This window comes from Oreochromis aureus, linkage group 12, assembly GCF_013358895.1.
Source record: "Oreochromis aureus strain Israel breed Guangdong linkage group 12, ZZ_aureus, whole genome shotgun sequence".
In the NCBI taxonomy this organism is placed as follows: Eukaryota; Metazoa; Chordata; class Actinopteri; order Cichliformes; family Cichlidae; genus Oreochromis; species Oreochromis aureus.
The window spans coordinates 16,965,450-16,979,957 of record NC_052953.1 but is presented as its reverse complement, the minus strand read 5'-3'; the positions used below and the strand labels follow the sequence as shown (position 1 = coordinate 16,979,957).

General features: G+C 41.7%; 1 protein-coding gene across 5 annotated transcripts in view; it reads left to right on the top strand.

The window, feature by feature from the left end:
- Positions 1 to 985: 985 nt before the first annotated feature.
- ccser1 (coiled-coil serine-rich protein 1) overlaps positions 986 to 14,508 on the top strand; it is a 125,031-nt gene continuing 111,508 nt past the window's right edge. For 3 of the 5 annotated variants that reach the window (XM_031760298.2, XM_039620936.1, XM_039620937.1), the window contains exons 1-4: positions 986 to 1,178; positions 6,433 to 7,450; positions 8,144 to 8,561; positions 13,508 to 13,692. In XM_031760298.2, coding sequence (XP_031616158.1) covers positions 6,458 to 7,450; positions 8,144 to 8,561; positions 13,508 to 13,692 — 1,596 coding nt within the window. In that variant the 5' untranslated portion in view covers positions 986 to 1,178; positions 6,433 to 6,457. Of the gene's footprint in view, positions 1,179 to 6,227; positions 7,451 to 8,143; positions 8,562 to 13,507; positions 13,693 to 14,508 lie in introns of those variants that run through there. The other 2 variants (XM_039620935.1, XM_039620934.1) reach the window with 2 other exon arrangements.

The window sequence follows — 14,508 nt, the reverse complement described above, 5'->3', positions numbered from 1 at the left end:
GATATAGTATTCATTGCAATGAACATTTGAGACTGAACCACAGCATTTGGATGATAGGGCCAGAATATGATGTAAACTTGAAACTATGGATCCATCAGGCTCGTTGTGTTTTGGTTTCTTGGTCCACTTTGTGCCCTTAGTATCAGCTAAACATCACTTAGACACCACAGTCTTATCAGAGTGTTATTGCTGACAATATTGACCTCTTTATGGCCACATTTTTAACCATTTTCTGATATGTACATTTAATCTGGGCTTTGTGACACAAACTTGGATGAAACTGGTTTCTTGAACATGAAAATGAGGTCGCTGTACTCAAATGGCCTCCAGTCTCCAGATGTCAGTCCAAGAGAGCGCCTTTGGAATGTGGTGGAACGGGAGACTGACATCATCCGTGTGCAGCCGACAGATCTGCAGCAACTGTGCGCTGCTATCATGTCAGTATGGACCAAAATCTCAAGGAATGTTTCCAGCACCTTGTTGAAGCTACACCACAAGAAATTAAAGAGGCTCTGAAGGTAAAAAAGAGAGTCTAACCCAGTAATAGCAAGGTACGTGTCAGAGCCAGCATGTGTGAATCCTTTTGATAACCTGCACATTTTGGCCCACCCCTGCTAATAACAATTGATCAGCTCATTCTCCAGTATGTAACAGTTTCACTTCTGAATTTTCAAGCAGGGCTGTATCCAAAGATATACTGAAAATATATTTTTAGTGGCCTTTACCCTGATTTCGAATCAGGGTAAAGGCATTTAGGAAACCAAAACAGCATCCTGCAATCCCGACATTTGGTAGTTTCTGACTATAATGGCACACATCAGGATTCTTTTCTCTTTTTTTTGTGGTTGAATTCGCCAAAGAAAGACTGAATCGTCCAATCATCCACCTGCAGGAGGATGCTGGTCTGTGAGGGTATTGGAGGAGGAGGAGGAGGAGTACGGACGTCACGTTGTCCACGCTCGCTGCCCGTCGTTGCAACGCGGAAGAGACGAACGAGGAAAGGGCGACTCCACGTCACTGAGGTGTCATATTGGCGTCAGTGCAACACAAGGTGCTACCTATCCCAGATATTCTCATTCATGTAGGTTATAATAACTCGTATGAGCACAAAGCGAAGGTATATCCATCTGTTTGTGCGCCGGGGGGGCCTCGGTGGAGACTCCGGGATTCCTCTGAAGGTAAAATACGCACATTTGTGTGTTTGTCCGCTACCTGCTAGCCAGTCTGACCGGAACCACCGGACGGAGCCTGCCGCTGTATTTCCTCCGGACACCGCTGACCTTTGCGGAGTAGAGAAAGCGATTCACACTGCTTTACCGATTCAACGTCGTAGTGGCGATTAGCGCCAGCACTTCAGTCTCCCGGTCTCGGTTAGCTAGTCGGGATTTAAGGCTTCACAAGGCTTCAGAGCGTTGTTGACGTTTTCGGTTTGACAGTTGTCGGCGCCCCGCTGAGGACCTGCTGGCTGCACTCATTTACATCCACAATTCTTATCTAATGCAAATAGTTTAAAATTATAATCGGCTGCAGGCTGATTCACGGGCAGAATAATAAACGAGCAGGGTCCTCTGAGCAGTTGTGAGAAGTGCAGGTTAAACTGTAACTATTCACGCCGAGGCCCATTCATTGTTGTGATTTTGAGCCCCACATCATCATCATCAGCAGATCCTGCAGATCTAAGAAGCATGTAATTCAGCAGAAGCTTAAAGGACCACAGCATTCATTGCTGGAGCTCATGAAAACAGTTGTGAAATGCCTCCTGTGGCCTCAGGGTTATCTAACATCGCTGCTTCACGTTAATAGAAGCCTTATTATTGTGCGTGGTTGGCACACAGCGATGGTCTGTGTTGGCAGATGGAGAAATGCTTATTTTGGCATGACGTGCAGCACTATTTACAACAGTATTTTGTGATCATGGCTCCAGTGATCCCGGTGCAGTGTATCACACTCCTATAAAACCTGTGAAATAGGGTTTTTAATAATAATGTAGTTATAGAGTGTAAGTGTGTTCATCATGGCTGAACTGCTGGATATTACAGGGTTATTAAAGTGTTATAAGATCCTTGTGAGTGACACAGTTATAACATCATTCTGTCGATCTGTTTGCTCACATATTACTTCTATGCTTCATTAATTTATCTCCTTCAAGTTTCCTATATGTATCCTGTTTCTGTCTTGTGTTACTTCTGCTGTGATTTAAAAAACAAAACAAAACGTAGTTGCTTTTAAGAACCATCCACATGCTTATTTGAGTTTGCTTTCTATCATGATACACTCACAGGTCTTCCCTATTTAAACATATACTGTCCAAATATCAGGCTGACGTTTATATAACAAATTGCTTAGTTTATGTTAGGATATGTTTGCAGACTGCACTTTACTCATCGTCCATTCACTCTATGGTGACGGATTACACTTCTCAGTTCTATTCATGGTTAAATTGGCATCCTATTGCTTAAGATTGTTTTATGTTTTTCTCCACATGCCCAGGCTTGTGGGAAAGAGGTGTGTGCGTTTATTAAATATTATCAACACAGACAGACAGAAGAAGCTAGATGAGATAGACTGATAAAAGACTAGTTATAACCTTGGATGTATCACTCGATTATTTTCTAATGTAGCACTATAGCTTGTAGTTCAAATCCAGTAGTATTTATGTTTTTCAGCATGGAGGTATTTGCTTAAAAATATGGGAATGTTTTTCTTTGATAACACTGTCTACAGCAGCGTTGCAGCCAGCTTACTCCTTCTATGAAATCAAATAGCACTCCTTCCCTGCAATCTTTCATTACATGGAATAGAAGAGTATGGTTTGCATTAACTCTAACATGTGGTTATGGTTTTGAAAATTATCGCACCCAGAACCTGTTTTATTGGAAACACCCATTTTTCACACCCTATACACACCTATTATTTCAAACCGATGATCGTGTACAGTATCAGTGTAAAATTACTCTGAGATGGGAGGGTGCCTTTGTCGCATTGTCTGCTGATTGTTAACTATTGTTGTAGGGTGTGTCGATAAGATGCCAAAAACCATAGAGCGCTGCATGAATAAAATTCTTCATTCTGGTTCGGTTTATTTGAGGACTGTGTTATTAATATATCACTATTGTTACATGGAGGGAGCCTCTGTCATTGTGGCCTCTGTTAAGGCCACAATGACAGAAAACTTAACCTAGCATATGTTTAATGTGGGAAAACTAGAGCTAGGGATCTAGAAAAGTGCTTAGAAATCTTTCTTCTCCAATTCAAGTAATTCTTGATTTAAGTGAACATCTAAGCGGACAGTTATATAGAAGCAACGCCAGCTCACAGCAAAATGAACACTTTGCATTCAGCTCAGCAGCTCTGAGGCTAATTGCAAAGCAAAAGGGAACTCAGATTAGGTGAAGTTTTGCTTCTCTTTTTGCAGGTAGCTTCGCTTCATGAGCAGTTACTGAGCAGTGATGTGGTCAGGCAAATGCCTGAGTGTCTGTTAGCTCTTTTGAGCCTATAATGTGATTTTGTGTTAGATTATAGATGACAGCATGATTATAATAAAACAGTGCTTCCAAATGTAGTATTGAGTGAGTGTATATTTGACATTTTAGCCCCTGTAAAGTCTGACAACAGGTTGTTTGCCCCTTAAATGAGAGAGGCATTCTCAATCTGATTTAATCTGTCTAATTGGTTGTCTTAATCGGTTAGCCCAGAGTACTATGACCAGGTCAAATGGCTGTGTGGTGGGTTGAAAATCTAAAGCTACTAAACGGTTGGCTAATCTGAGAAGGAAGTGTTTGATACGGCTGGTGACCGCTCTGTCTTGACTTGCACAGACAGCTTGACGTGATCGAGGACAGACCATAGCCAAGTATGATGAGTTGTTTTGCGTGTGATATTAACGCCGTTGTTTGGCAGTACTATTTATTGACTTCCTCTCTCTCTTCCTTTTCCGTTTTATACATTGCATTGAGTTAAATTGTAATTTAAAATTTGCATCACATTTAGAATATGAGAACATTTACTTTCAGGTAGGTGACACTAATAATACGCCACTTCAGAGTGGAGAGTGTTAATGTAAGCTTATTAGGCAGAGATTGAAAACAAAACACTTCAGGAGCTCTTAGAGAGGTCGGCTCTTCAATAGTACAGGGACTGTATAGTCACTGTTACGCTTACTGAGTGCAAAAAAACAATGACAGGAGTATTTGCTGAAATGAAAGCCTTCCTTTATGACTCAAAAAGGGGAACTTTAGTCAGTTCCTACTAGCAGTGGGGCATTGTGTTTACTCAGAGACTCTCTTTGTAAGATCATGTGAGGAACATTGTTGTAGGCTGACCCTCTAATTTTGTATTCTCAACAGCCAGTGCAGGTGAGAGGGTGAGCTATAGGCCAGGAAGTTATGGTTGGGTTATGAGTTGTGCTGGTGCTGTTATATTTTTTTTTCCAAAATTCAGGTCTTTCCTATTTTGTTCTTTTCCATGTTGCGCTTTCAGTCAGTGGCTGATTTATTAGTGCTTGTGAAAGCTACATAGTAGTTTTTAATGTATGGATAATCTGCACCACTGCAAACACTTAGAGGTTCAGCGCATAAAATCTATAAATCCATTACTGAATTCTTTTAGGGGCATTTTTGTTCCTTTATTTAATAGTGAGAGGAGAAAGACCAGGGGAACACACACACAGTGAATCACTAAAGAGCCACAGGTCATATTAACCAAATTGCTTATGGCTGAAGGTGGTACTGGACGTCATTTCCTTACCCCTCCTAATTCAGGTGCGTAATCGTAGCTATGGTGGTCACTGTAGGATAAACAATTAAGTGAAGCTTGCTTCTGTGATACCAAAGTGAACTTTGAGGATACGCTGAACTTTTCTGTTGGTAAGCGCAGAAAAGCCTCTGTTAGCTGCTGTTAGCCTCTGTTAGCTGCTGTTAGTCTTTGTTAGCTGCTGTTAGCCTCTGTTAATGAAACAAGTTGATCTAGCATTGTTGGACTCAGATACTTAGTGGATAAAGTCCCGTATAATGTGAGAACGTAATCAAATTGTTTATTAGAGGGAAAGTGTATATTTATGTCTACAACATTCTTTTTTCTATCAATTGACCTTAAAAAATCAACTTACTGTACCTGTAAATAACTGTGCTAAGATTTGATCTTTTTCTAGTACATCCATACAAAAAAAAAACCTCTGAAAGAGCGCTTTGGATGATTTCTAAGTCTCTCCTTCACTTCCTTCCATTCGGTGTTTGTCTGGCTTTCCCCTTGGGTTATGTCTGTCTGCACAATTTAGTTGTCAAGTAAATGTTAATTGTAATGTGTGACATGTTAAACAGAAATCAACCCTCCAGGTCTCATAGCAGATCTAATAATAGTCACGTAAAGACTTTCTTTACATGCACTTCCAAATGAAAATGACATTTTGGGGCAATAAAGAGACTTTTTTACTGTTTGATCTTATGAAATATGAGATGTATCAGAGCAGCACTTTTTTTTGTGAGACACGCCAGATGACCTTAAAGTAGGGATGCGCTAAAAGTGAAGTTCTCGGCTAGTATTGATGTTTTTAAAAAACCAATTTGTCCAGTAGCCGATGCCAAAACAGATGTTATTTTTTGGTTTTCTTGTTAGTTTAATCCACTTTTGTGCTAGAGAGAAACAAAGAAATTCTCATTATAAAAAAATAATTGAACTATTTTAAAGTCTTTCACCCCTTCGTCCCTCCTGTCTTCAGACATTTAGCAAGCCCCGAATTGATGTGGCTCAGCAGATGAACATCGACTGCTGCTAGCGCTGAATGTTATCTGACAGGCTGATGACAGACAAAAAGGCCTTTTACAGCCAGAATACCTGCTTTACCAAATGAAAAATACTGCCTCTCATTCTGTGAGATCTCACACCTTTGTGAGAGTGTTAGATCCATCTTTGTTCACATGCACTGATGTACAATAAACAGAAGTACACCTCAGCTAAGCCCCTTCAGTATGCTGGGTGTATTCAGACTTGACAACCACTTTATTTGTATGGAGTAAATGTGAAATGAGATTCTGTTTTTGCCTCTTTTGAGCTCTTTTGAGGCAGGTGTTTGATTAAATTTTTCCATTAGAGAAAGTTCACACATAGACACTAGGAGAAATGGTGTAAACAACACTGTTTTGGTTTAAGGAATCATTTCACATGCCCGATTTGGGAAAAATCTCTTAAGTATGACATTTTGTCCATATCGGAATGGGTAAAGATGCAGCAGGAACTTTAAGAGTGGGAAATGTGAGCAGTTTGTGCAGTTAAACTCCATATTTGAAAAATAAAATTGTGCTCCAAGGGTTAATGGACCGGACTTTCTGTCACATAAGGGTTTGGCACCAGAGAAGAAGTGGTGTATGCCATGCAGTATTCAGGAGTTGATGAATGGTTTATTTATTAATTGTTTCTTTCTGCTTGTTCTCTCAGAGTGGCCCACTGCCTCAGCTTTTAAATGGGTGAATCAGGCTCACGGCGATCAACTCTTGTTTCCCGCCTGCCAATCTTCCGCCGCAGCAGCAGCAAGAGGCAGGAGTCCCTTCCCTCCTCTCCATCTTCAGGCGGAGTGGGAAATGGCGTCCACACCTCCTCGCCTTCCAGCACCAACTCCAGCTCCGGCAGCACCGGGAAACGGCGGAGCCTGTTCCGCACGCCGTCTCTCAGCTTCGCAAGTAAACGGAACAGCGATCCACGCGTCCAGCCTATCAACCTCAACCTCACACCGCCGCTGACACAGGGCACCGATGCCAACGGAAATAATCAGCAGGCAATAAGCACGTCGGGGTCAACGGGGTTCAGCGATGGCGGCGGACGGCCCAAGTCACGCCACTCATTTGGATTTGGCAGCCACAAGCAAAAGAAAATCACACGCTCTCAGACTGAGGACTTTGACAAGGCTTCATCATCGTCCTCTACGACCAATCGAAACGTGTTCATCAACTGCATCAGCAGCTCGGGAACCAACGAGGGCGATGACTCCGGGATCCTCGATGACTACAGTGGCGGCAGTAACAACAACAAACGGTCATCACGCCAGAAGAAACAGCTGCTGCCGAAGTCTTTCTCAGCTCACCAACGCTTCTCCCGGACATCTGATCATCACAGGCCCCCTGAAGTGAAGCTGGAGCCTCCCAGCACCACCACTACCATCACTCCAGGGGCAGGAGGGCTCACCCCAGGATCCTGGCCTGGTGAACTTGGTGCTGGTGGTGAGAGCTCACTCCAGTCCCCTATGATATCAGAGGATCGAACCACAGCGATCACTCCTTCCGAGTTCATTCCAATCACTGAAGACTCTGTATCTGAAGTAGATGCGCTGCCAGCTCCGAGCCCTGGATCAGGTACAGCACCAGAACCGGCCTCTACACCAGGGGTGGATACGGAAGTTGCTCCACCCGATCATCCACCTGTTCCAGAAAACTTCAGCGTGGCTGTCTCTACCTCCCAGGTATCATGTTTGTTTTGTTGAAGAAGGTTTCAAATCATATGAGGTTAACCAGTATAGACTTACAATGAGTTTAATGACAAATAACAGCTTTTATGATAAAAACGCACCACATTTAAATACTAAGTAATCGGTCTGCATGCAACCAAATAGACTTAAAAAGATAAAAAAAATGTTAGGGCTTCAGGAATTCAGAGTACAACTGCAGTTGCCGTTAAATGCAAAAACAAGAACAAGCACAAAGGCCAGGTATTTGTGACCACTGTTTGGAGTGTGTGAAATATGGAATAAAAGTTGAGCACCGGGCATAAAAAATCCTTTTATTGAAAGAGCTTAGGCATGAAAAAGAAGACTAGTGCATGTCTGAATTCTGCCCTTCGCATTTCACACCTTTACGCTCACAACTTTTCCTCTTTCAAAGCATTTATTCAAAGATATTATTCTGTTTTACTGCCAGATGAGGTAACTTCAAAAAATGAAACCATTCACTTTCCTTTATGGCTTTAGAGTAGTAAAGACTGCATTATTTTGCTGTCTAAACATGTGCACTTTGGTGCATGAGAACACAAACATCCACCTTTTAAATGCTAGCTGAAGGGCGATCTTCTCTATGTAAACTGTTAGCTTTTTGCTTCATTATCTTGCCAGTGAGAAATTTGAACTCTGCACATACTAAATAAAATGCCTTCTCCTCAGGTTTTCTTCACTCCTGCCCAATCAAGCACTGAAAAACCCTTACTCCCGGACACCAGCACAGCCAACAACACGGACTATGAGACTGCCGTTTCCGTCTCGGAGCCTGAGACGGCCGTACCCTGCCTACCTCTGCAGGAACAGTCACTGGAGGAGAGGAAGGAGAGGGAGGAGGAAAGGAAGGAAGCGAGGAAAGAGTTGTCAGCAGAGAAGAGGGAGGACTTGGACCTAGAGAGGAAGACAGGTTACCACACAGAGACCACAAGTGAGAGCGAGGCGTGCGTCGTACGCAGTGAGGGCTGCCACTCTAACCCTGAGCAGTCAGAGAGGAAGGCAAGAACCACGCGATCTTTTCAAGAAAGAGGAAGCTTCTGCGGCTGCCACGAACCCAGACCCTCTCACTTGAGGAAACCACACACAGGTATGGAATTCAAGCAACCGCTTGCAGGTAAATAATATATTTACATGCAAAGCCAAAGCCACAGGCATACAAATATATACGGCGTATGTGGTCAGTGAGAGTCATAGAGCTGGATTGATCCCATGGTGTAAGAAACACAAACCAAGAAAAAAATGTACACACATTACGTTTGCTGGAAACTAAGCCTTTAACTTCACACATACACTTTTTTCACTCTGACACTTTTATTGTCTTGTACTTCTTTCCACTGTACTTCTTTATGACTTAAACACACAGACTCACTGTACTGACTCGAATAGATAAGGCATTTTCAAAAACACCAGTGTAGGGTTTGGCAATAAAGGGCTCAAAATGATATCACAATATTTTACAATATTTTTGAACTTACGATCATGATTTTGATGACAGTTTAGAAGATATAGAGAAAAAAACTACTGAACAACATTTTATCTGTAATTGCAGCGACAGAGAGGAGCATTTATTACTGCAAACAAAATGAGGGCATTTTCTATCCTCCTTTTCCAGCGAGTTACTGTCAGTGATGACAGACTACCTAATTGAAAGTGTGAATCTGTTGCCACAAGGTGCCAGCAGAAGCAGCATTACAGTGCAATAGTGGTGACACAGTATAAGTCGAATGCTTTTCTGCTATGTAACCGAATCAGTAATTTCATTCCACTGTTTGCTCGTCCTGTCACACCGAGCGATGCTTGGGGGAGTAATTTGTTTACTATTGGTTGCACATGACCAGTTGCTAGTATCTCCACGTCGTATGGATTCTGATGATGTGTTTTTGCCTCAAGTGGCGAAACACATTTGGTACTAAATCATCATCATGAGAAGCTGACACATTGCTCTTGCTCTCAGACATGCCTGGGCTTGTCTTGTTTGGAATTGCTGTATTGATTGATATCATGATATGACACTCATTTCATGAAGCTTTCTACATGCTGTTCTTGAGCTAATCTGAAGGTCACATTAAGTTTGTAGCAACTGACTCTGCACACTACGCACCTCAGCATTCACTGACCCCACTCTGTGATTTTATGTCGCCTACCACTTTGTGGGTGTGTTCCTGTCGTTCCCAATCACTTCCACTTTGTTATAATACCAGTAATAGTTGACTGTGGAATATTGGAGTTGTCGCACAGGCTGGAATTCACTGAGCTCCTGAGAGCGACCCATTCTTTCACAAAGGTTTTCAGAAGCAGTGTGTATGGTTAGGTGCTTGATCTGTACACCTGTGACTATAAAAGTTATTGAAACACCTGAATTTAGTTATTTGGGTGGGTGAATAAATACTTATGGCAATATAGCATACATCATAGCAGGCCTTATTACCATCTTGTAGGCCTTACCTTTGACTCTTGCTGTTATCCTCTATCACAAATCACCCCTAACACTTTTCTCCGCCTACTTCACCCTGGCTGCACTCTTTTCTTCCCCTCTGTTATGCACCGTTTGTTGCTTCGATTTGCATGAGACAGGTGAAGGTATTTAAACTCATCCGACTTCACCCCTTCTGCTCATTGAATCGTCATTATTACACCTGTTTCCTTCTCGTTCACAGACAACTTTCATTCCTCCTTTCCAGAGCATACCTCCACCTCTCCTGTTTCTCTTCCACCTGCTACCTAATCTCAGGGGCGATTGCAATGTCATCAAACACTATAGTCGAAAGAGAGTTCTGCGCTACCACTACAAACACGAAAGGGCTCATCAGGCCCAGTCCCTGATGTAATCCTACCCCCACCTTGAACTCATCTGTTACTCCTACCGTACACCTCATCACTGTCTCACTGTCCTCAAACATGTCGTGGGCCTGCATCACATACTGATGCATGCGAACATATTGAACGTGAATCATTGTCGGATCCTAAATTGCTGTTTTTCCATGAAAAAAATTATGGAAACACAATTATTGTATTATTGGAGATGTTCATTTGTAAGTATGATCTGAACAAATTGCTGTTAATATAATCACTGTTACATTTTCATCAAAAAAGATCCACATTCATCTCTGCTGAAATGAGTTTGACAGTAAACATTTATTATGAAGTTAAAGTGATGCTATGCTCCTGCTACTTCAGTGTTGTTTGGTTTTATTACTTCCCTATGCGTGATTGTACAAGTGTGAATTAGAATGCCAATAAAAATCTTGAGAGTTCATTACCAAGCCTATCAAAGAGATTCTCCCAGGAAGCTGATAAGTGGAGGTGCTGTAAATTGGCATAATCGAGATTTAAAATGATATTATTCTCATGTCTCACAGCTTGTTCCCACTTGATGATTGCAGACTACAAGATGATTTGTATTGACATACGGAGCATAATGCCTTTGCATTGTTTGCTTCCAAATTGTTTGCTAATTCAAAGTTTGGAGTGAGAATGTTTCCAGACAATAAACGAATTAGAGCTGGAAATCGGCAACATGAATTTCAAATCAGATTTGAAACTCGTGTGGCTGTCAGTCCTTCTTGCAGCAGTTCAGGCAGTTAATCTGGAAAAATCCTTTCAGTATATTAAATTAGTGGCAGCTGTGGACTGACTGAAACAGTAAGCGTCACATTGAAAGTGTTTTTCTCAAATAAAGCTGATTTGTTAATGTTATTCTTAATTCACCTCCAGCTGCTGCAACACAATTGACACTTTCTTCTTGCCAGACTTTCTCTGGTAACAACAAAAAAATTCTACACAACGATTCTGCTCAAACCTTCAGCCCATTATTAGGATTTCTGACAATTACTTGCCTCTCTGTAGTTACTAAAAACACGAATCTATTGTGTTTATTACACAGGAATACATGTGGAGGTATGGAGATGCTTAGGAGAGAGGGCAGCAGGAATAGAGAAGTGTGTTGGTATACTGATACGCTTGGAGATAGGGAAGGTAGATAACTTTACATTCCCGTGTTTAACCATCCAAAGCAGCTGAGAGTGCTCAAGAGAGGTGAAGAAGAAAGGGTTGAGTGGGTGGAGACGACTATCGGGGTGATTTGTGACAGAAGGAAGCTGCAAGAGTGAAAAGAAAGGTTTACAAGATGGTACTGAGACCTGCTATGATGTATGGTTTGGCACTTACAAAAAAGACAAGAGGCCGAGTTGAAGATGCTAAGATTTTTGTTAGGACTGACCGGAATGGAAAAGATTAGAAATGAGGAACAGCTCAGGTTGAGTGGTTTAGAGACAGTTAAAGAGGCAAGGTTTAGACGGTTGGGACATGTGCAGAGGAAGTACAGTGGATATACTGGACACAGGATGTTGAATATGGAGCTCCCAGGGCGAAGGACAAGAGAAAGACCACAGAAGCGACAGAAGAGGATGTTAGAGATCGAGTGAGATGAAAGCAGACAATCTGCTGTGGCGAGCCCTAAAGGCACCAGGCGAAAGAAGAAGAAGATTTGAATCATTCAAACATGAAGTCCAGGGTTTCACTGGGAGGACTGTCTAAACTGTTTGATGAGGAATCAGAGGTCAGTTGCATACCGGCAATACAGGCACTTTTGGCTGCTCCCTTATTTTCTTCGCCACAGCAGATGGATCCACTCGTTTGATTTGGTTCACACAATTTTATGCCAGATGCCATTTCTGATGCAGTCCTCTCTTTTATCCGGGCTTAGTACTGGCATTATGTCGCCTTCTGACTGGATTTGTGTTTCCTCACGTTCTTGAACTGAGGATCTTTCACTTGTGAGACAAATGTGGTAACCACTGTACCGCTAAATTGTTGTTTTGTTATCTTCACAGTTGAAACTGAAGAGACTGATAAGAAACTTGATGATCCACCAAGGTTTAGTCATGTTCAAAACATCAACTCCAAGGTTTTAGATTCACGTTTCCTGTATAAAATCTGGGCATTGATACACTTTGATGATGCTCCCAATTTGCCATGCCTTTTTTTTCTTCTGTTAGAAACTCTAGAAGGACTGACTGTAACCTTGATTATTGCAACTGTTCAAGGTATGAACAGCTGCAATAATAAGTTGTGCAGTTGAAACATGGCTTGATTGAAGGACTGTCTGCAAGCAAACACGTAACATGGTATTAATGGCCTATTTTAGCAACACACAGACACACACAGCATGTTGCAATCCCTCCTGAAGGAAAGTAGCTGAATATTGATTTACACTTTGAGTTTCTGGCTTCCAGGCAGTGAGAACTACAGACAGACTATCACTGAGACAGATAAGCTCATCTGTTGACTCTACAAAAAAGGAATTTTTGTGCAAACATTTGAACAGTCTACAATAAGGGTCCCAATGTGTTGTAACTCCATGTGTAGTTACAGATGCAATCATGGCACTTCTTCAGGGTTCTCATGTCTGCTTAGTGTTTGCATGAAGACTACCGACTTACATACCTGTTGTTTGCGTGTGTATAGGTTCAGGTAACAGTGTGTAAGTGTAGCAAGAAAGAAGGAAGATAAAAGGGCTCATACAAAGTCTTGTTTTTGTGCGTGTGTGTCTCCTCTTGCTTACTGACAGGATGTGGTATTGTCTCTCTGTTTTCACTTCAGTCTTCTAGGAGATCAAAGTAGAGCAATTATAACAATCTTTCATTTATCCGTCTGAGGAGTATTTCCCCTGAAATTTCCCATTCATTGTCTACTTTTATTGTTACACAGCAATCTTGGTGTTGGAACTCAGACAAAACCTGATTATTAAAAAACAATAAATAGCATTTGACCAAAAGCAATATTGCTGAAAAGCTTCGTATATGGAAGATTGAATGTCGTTTAAAATGCTGAATATAGAAAAACATTGTGATTTAGTTTCATGAAACAAAAGCCCTTCTCTAACAGGAAATAGGGCTGACTCCATTAGGAATACAATAAAACATGATTACATCTATGCTTGTGGAATCACTGTTATAACAATTTCACCTGAATTCATTATTTCTCTCCATCTGTCTGACTGTGTAATTCTCTTTGTTTCATTCTTTCCTCCAGCCTCTCTGTGCAGCAGTGCCAGCCCCTACCACGAGGTGATGCGGATGGAAAGACGTCTGCGCTCCTCGTCCGAGGGGGCTGGTGGTCCTCGTATCCATGGAAACCACAGAGAAGCCCCCGGCATGGAGGGATGTGGTCTGCTCAAACACAGAAACAACTCCTCATCGTCTAAACTCGGGAGCCTGGTAGGTCTTAAGCTTTCTGTGTTTGTTTGCCTGTGTGTTTATTCGACAGCAGTGCCCTTCGATGATTATGTCATCATTAGTTGTTTGTGCACATTTGCGGTAAACTATTTTTTATTTATATATATTTTTTACATCAGCAAGTCATATATTTATGTGAGGTTATAATGCATTTCCACATCTTTAAATAAAGGAAATAAAAGTATAAAGAAAAAAAAGTTAAAAATATATTGATGTGTGTGTGTGTATGTTTGTATCTATGTGTTTCTGTATATTTAAAGCACTTTTGTGCTTTATTATTTGTCTGGTGTTGTGTTGCTTCATATCATGCATACATACTCATTTGTGTTGAGTTGCCAATGGGAGTTTTGTCTTTTTGGTCAGTGATGGAGGCACTTTATTAAATCCACGCATCTCAGATCACATATTGGCCACGCCACTCTGTTGGCCATGAGTCAAAGAAATTCTCCTCAGGAACATAGCTAACATGATGAGGGACAATTGATTTTATTGTGATAAATGCAGTAGCAACCAATTGTGCATACCAAGTGAGCCACTGGTCAATTTTACAGCTAGTTGCTATAGTTTGTGTAATTTGTGCATGTCTCTGCTGCATCCCAGAATGCGCCGCATAGCTGGCTACAGGAAGGTGTTTAGCTCGAACTTTCAGCATACACACAGTAGTTGGATCGGATCAAAGTTGGATCACATTTATGCCAAAAGCAAACCCCACTGGAGTTTATCTGGAGCTGGACCTATCTTCTCCAAAGCGTCTTGTTTTGATCCACAGCTGAGTGCAATTAACACATAAACATCTGC